We start from the raw sequence: 6,012 nt of genomic DNA, 5'->3' as shown, positions 1-6,012 counted from the left end.
GAGGAGAAGCAGTTTTTTCTTTATGGTTAATCAGAATTTTCTTTGATTCAAACATTGTGACTGTTTGTGCTGTGCCTCTCCAAGAGGACTCTGGCTCTGATGTCTCTGTAGCCTCCCAGTTTGTAGCTAAAATCAACCCCTTTGGCCTTGTCTTTGCCAGGCTGAACAAACCTAACTCCTTAAGCCTCCCCTTGGACATCATGTGCTCCTCTTGAGCTTGTTGTCATCTCTCGTATGGGGGACTACAACAGTGGACCCAGTGTTCCAGATGTGACTACATGTGTGACAGATAAAGGGGAATAATCACTTTCCTTCACCTGCTGAACACATTCATGCTATTGCAGCCCAGTATGTGGTTGTTTTTTGTTGCCCCTTCCTGGCTCCTCTTCATCTTGCTGTCTGCTGGAAGCCCGGGTTCCTTTCTGCAGAGCTGCTCCCAACACAATTGGTCCCCAAACTGGATTGATGCATGAAGCAGTTTTGTCCCAAAATGACTATGCCATATAGATAAAATATAGAAGAATATTTTGAAAGGACTTCTTTTAAACTTGTGAAAAATCTTAAAATAGCATAGTCACATGTTTCTGCCACACTGGGTTAACAGAAAGCAGATCCATTGTAGCGGTCAAAAATCTCGAGTTGGCCTCTCTTTTGTACTCACACAACCCCACAGATCTCTTTAGATTTCAGTGTAAGTGGCCAAGAATGAATGTAACAATGACAATGAAAATAAACTTGGTTCAAATAATCGCAGTCCTACTTACTGCTGAATAGTTATTTCATCTGACTAAATAAGAAACAATGGGTCATCTGAACTTGTGAAAACTCCACACACAGATAGGTTTAAAGTTTTTATATCTGCTTTGCTTTGCCTTTAAGTGTGAGTTTAGTTTAAACTTACTTAAAGACCCACAGATTTATTTTTAAGAAGAGCAGCAACACATTCTGTTAATTAAAATGTTGCCATTCCAGGTACAAACTATACCAGTAAACAATCAGGTACTTTCAATTGCTTCAGTGAAAACAACAAGAGAGGAGAGTGCTAGTGCTACAACTCTGCCTTCCTCTGAAGGTCCGATTACATCCTATTGCTTGATTTACAGAAAAACTGGCGTGGAATTTCCTGTCATTCGTGTAGAGAGAGCAGAGGCAGCAGGGAAGAGGACATATATACCATATGACTTCTGTGTCATATGGTATATAAGGAGCTGGATCCTGCAGAGAGAATTAATATGAGATGCTGAAAGAAAGCATTGGCCCTAGGGACACTCACAGCCAGAGGGACCCCAGACTGGGCTAGAAACAGAATCTCAGCCCAGACTGAACAGCGCACATCATCAAGGGGAAGAAGTCTTTATTTCCTTACCTTCTAACCCAGAGAAGACGGTATGTTGTCACTGAAGTGATCAGATCCAAACCAAAGGGAGGGAACTCCCTCTTTCTTCCCCACATTTTAGCTTTGTTGTGCTTAGTAGAATCCTCTTAAAGTCTCAGTACTTGGAGCAAGCTGGTCCTCAGTGACTGAGTCCACAGTCATGTATCAACCTGTTACTCCTGTTTTCTGTGAAGACCTACTACTTACATAGAGTGTCAAGAAAGCTTTATAGTCAGACTTTAGAATAGCTGTTGGGGAGGTCTTGCAGCAGCAAAAGGTGGATGTAGGAGTTAGTTGTGGCTTTATAACCCTGGGAACTGTTTCTAGCAGTGGTCTTTGTTGAGTTAGCTCCTTTTGCAGGACTGCTGTTCCCTCTATGTTCTCTAAAGAGCTCCTTCTTGGTCTTCACTGACTGTCCATTTTTTTTGTCTTGGAGCTTATGGTAGTTTCTTCCTAACCTGTCAATTTTGCTGACTTATGCTCTGAAGCAGAGAAATTTAATTCCTAGTTTAGCACCTGAGGTAATATAATTGTGGAGGTTTTCATTATTCGTCTGAGTCCCCAGATGTTTTGAATCCTGCTGAGATACTGAATCACAAGGAAACCTTAGGGTAAAAATAAAAGAAAGATCTGTAGGCTTAGTATATTCACCTCCTCAATTTTATTGATTATTTCTTTCTGGAGCTTTTTTGAGATGGCTTTTTCCAGGAAAACACCTGTCTCCACTAATACTTTTCCCATCAACTTCCCATTCCTTTTATTTGTCTTTCATGATATTTGATGTAATTTCCCAGTTTCTTTCACACTAAAATATTGCTGGTTTTTAAGAAGAAATCTTCAAGGAATCACTGTTTTTATTCTTGTTTTACAGTAAAGTGTAGAAAGAGTGGGAATTATTCCTTGTAGTAAATATTGTATTCCGTGATGAACACATGAGCAGTGAACACTGTTCAACTGTGACCAGTACATGTAATTTATTATTATATGGCTCTCTACATCCTTATCTTTCCTAGGTTTTTCTACTTAAATAGCTTTGCATCACTCCATATTCCTAGGAATTTTCTGTTTTTCCTGTGAAAAGCAGAATCTCATTTTCTCTAAGTCCAAAATATTAGCTTTGCATTTTCTTTAAAAAAACAGTTACAAAGTGTGTTGTCATGGAAATCTTTGGTTGTTTACTTTAACTCTGATGCCATAGGGTGGAGCCAGGTACAAAGATGTAAGCAGCCAAAACGTCAGCTCTAATTTGCAATCCTCATGTCTAATCACTGAAACCTTGCTTCCATGTGAACTTTATGGCAGATCTACTGTAGCAAAGGGAAAAGCCAGTCAGCAAACATCTCAAATTCCCCTTAATGGGAGTGAGGCAGTAGTACAGAAGCTCCAGTTCACTGTTTAGTTGCCCTTGTACATCTCTGGCACAGATGTAGAGGGCTGCATTAGTGGTGTGAACAGAGAACAAATGGGTCTGCCTGGCAGTGGAAGCACCAGAAGAAACAGTAGCAGAATATCTCCAAGACCTCCTTGTTGATGGTCATCAAGATGCAAACACATCTGTCTGCAGCTTCTTAGGAGATTCAGATCAGAAAGGATAGGACAGAGAGACTAATCTGAGTTACCTCCTAAAGAGTACCTAATGCATGTTCAAAACTTGCACATGGTCACAAACCTAAGAACAACTCAGAAGAAGTGATGAAGACACAATTGTTGAAATTCTTTGTCATCAAAGTTATGGCAAAGAATCCTAGGGAGATCATTCAGGCACAAGAACCTTGATGGTTGTGAGAATATGGGTCGAGAGCATGCTGAATGTGACTGAGTGAAATCAGTCTGCTTTTTTTAAACTAAATCACCTTCCTCCCTACACAATCAGCTTTACTACACTGGTTCTACAGTACTGCAACACTATTTCTTATATAGAATTGACTGCCAAGCATCAGGTCAAATTCAACTGTCTCCCTTTTGCTTCTCTCCCTGTAGATGCCATGTGAAGGCTGCATGGAGAGGGACAATATGAGCACTGGTGCAACCGTGGAGTTCCTCCTGCTCGGCTTCTCTGAGCTGCTCTGTCTGCGGGTCCTCCTCTTCCTTTTTCTTCTCATTGTTCATTTGGTCACATTGGCAGGGAATATGATGGTCTTCATGGCAGTCGTTACGGAGCCTTCACGTCCTCCCATGCTTTTCTTCCTCTGCCAGCTCTCTGCCATCGAGCTCTGCTATACCCTAGTCATTGTCCCTAAGGCACTCCTGAGCCTGATAGTGGTGGATGGCAGCACCATTTCTTTCGTAGGCTGTGCTGCACAGATGCACCTTTTTGTCACACTCGGTGGGGCTGAATGCTTCCTCCTGGTAGCCATGTCCTACGACCGCTACGTTGCCATCTGTCAGCCCCTTCACTACATGGCTGTGATGAGTGAAGGGTTCTGCCTCAGGCTGGCTGTGGTGTGCTGCCTGGGAGCCTTTGCTGTTGCCCTGGGGTTGACAGTGGCTGTTTTCCGCTTACCTTTCTGTCAGTCTCGTCACATCAACCACTTTTTCTGTGATGTCCCTGCTGTGCTGCACCTGGCCTGTACACAGAGCTACACTCCTGAGCTGCCCTTGCTGGCTGCCTGCGTGCTCCTCCTGCTGCTCCCCTTCCTCCTAATCCTGGCCTCGTATATCTGCATTGCTGTGGCTTTGTTACATGTCACCTCCTCTGTGGGAAAGGGCAAGGCCTTTTCCACCTGTGTTTCACACTTGGCCATCACGTTATTACACTATGGATCTGCCACTTTCATTTACATTCGTCCTAAGTCCAGCTACTCACCAGCTCGAGACAAGGTGGTGTCTCTGGTCTACACCAACATCACTCCACTACTGTATCCCCTCATTTATAGTGTGAGGAACAAGGAAATCAGAGGGATCCTCAGGAAAATGTTGAGAAGGAAGAAAATAGCTCAGCTGAACTGTGATATAATCAGAGTTGAGATGTGTGTGTGTGATAAATTTTAGTGCTTATCGGAAAATAGCCCCATAATCATGTTAAGACCAGATCACCATACACTTCACTATGGCAAATATCCTGGCAGAATTCTACATGCATCACTATATTTATAAGAAAAAGAAATCTCTGCTAAAAGAAAAAAAAAAAAAGAAAGGTTTTCAATATAACAGTTGATTTAAAGGAAAATGCTTCAATGGCTTGTGAGGATGAAGAGCTTTGATCAGTTTGTGGTCTCACTTCTGTGATCAAACACATACCTATTCAGGCATACATTCATGGTCATCACAGCACAATCGAAAGATCAACAAAAATATTTAAAGCAAATAAACCAATAATAAAGTATTGGTTTCATTATTTTTCTATCAAGATGACTGGGAAGTCAATAAAAATTTTAGACTGGTAAATTATTGGAAGGTTAGAAGAAGTCCATGGCTAGAAGGAAGGGGAAAAGAGCTGTGGTTTTCTCCAAATTTAGCAGAAGGTTGTACTCTGGCATCCCATCACAAATGGAAAGATTGTTAGTGCAAACTCCTGTAACCTTGAATTATTCTAGATATAGAAAATTCACGTGCCATCAGTTTGACAAGAGCATGAGCTTCCTGTGTCCGTTTTGCAGGAAGTAAGCTTTCCTTTTACAGGGCAATGCTTTACATTTGGGTTGTTCCTATGGTAACATAAGGACTAAGATATTGGTCTTATCATGTGACTTTTATCAGGAAAGACTGCATCATATAAATAAGGATGCCTGGGGAGTGTTGAAATCTATCATTGTAAGAGTAATAATACTGCTGCTACAGTTACTGTAATTTCTTTAGCAACCCAGTGAGAACTACAGAACATGCTGGACTGCAGTGGGCATGAGTCTGAAAGGTGCAAAGCAGTGTTATTTTATGAGTTTCCTACACGTAGGAGGAACAGGATGATTCAGACAAACTAGGGAAGATCAATTCTGGATGGGAACAGAGGGGAAAGAAGCAACTTCGTTATTTTGTTTAATATTTCCCTCCTCCATAGCTCTTTAGAGCCCAAACAGACTCTATGATTCAGAACCCACCTCTTACATATCAAATTGTTAAGAAAAAATTAAAATGCTTGCTTCTGTTTCTCTGTCTAATCCAAAGGAATTTCAGCACCCCAGCTGCCCTCAGCTCTCTCCCTCAACAGACTGAGAGAACAAAGTGGTATTTGCTTTCTCTGGGCTACAATTGTTAAAAATTATGGTAAGTGGATTTGACTAATGTAAAAAATTGGCGCTGTAACTGAGGAAGCTAAGTTGGAGTCATCTGACAAAAGAGAAATGTGGAATTTAAAACTGGCATTAAAAGCTGTCTTCAAGTTGACAGCCTAGCCTGCCTAAAACATTAACACAGAATGTTGGTTCTCATGTCAACGAATACCTAATTACTGCTGTAAGCAAATGTTTAGCTACATTATTTAAAATGATCAAAGTCATAGTGAACATTTTAATCACCTGCCGGGTCTTCCAAGAATGAGAAGGGGAGGGTCTCAATACTAGCACATTATTTACTAATGGAGAAGTACTTTAGAAGGACTTTGAATCAAATACTATTAAATAACTGTTAATGAACGCAAGACAAATCTGAAGCATCAATTCTAAATCCTGTCAAGTCAAATCAAGCTTTGAAGTTAATCC

General features: G+C 41.1%; 1 protein-coding gene across 1 annotated transcript; it reads left to right on the top strand.

Moving 5' to 3' along the window:
* Positions 1-3,355: 3,355 nt before the first annotated feature.
* Positions 3,356-4,366, top strand: LOC116782520 (olfactory receptor 10AC1-like). The gene has a single exon (XM_032679272.1). The coding sequence runs from the start codon at positions 3,356-3,358 to the stop codon at positions 4,364-4,366; it is 1,011 nt and encodes a 336-aa protein (XP_032535163.1).
* The last annotated feature ends 1,646 nt before the right edge of the window (positions 4,367-6,012 follow it).

Source organism: Chiroxiphia lanceolata, chromosome 2, assembly GCF_009829145.1.
Source record: "Chiroxiphia lanceolata isolate bChiLan1 chromosome 2, bChiLan1.pri, whole genome shotgun sequence".
Lineage (NCBI taxonomy): Eukaryota > Metazoa > Chordata > Aves > Passeriformes > Pipridae > Chiroxiphia > Chiroxiphia lanceolata.
The sequence above is the reverse complement of the archived record's forward strand: the minus strand, read 5'-3'. Positions and strand labels throughout refer to the sequence as shown.

Excerpts from the sequence above, each read along its gene's own strand:
- LOC116782520 (XM_032679272.1), top strand. The coding sequence starts at position 3,356 with ATGCCATGTGAAGGCTGCATGGAGAGGGACAATATGAGCACTGGTGCA.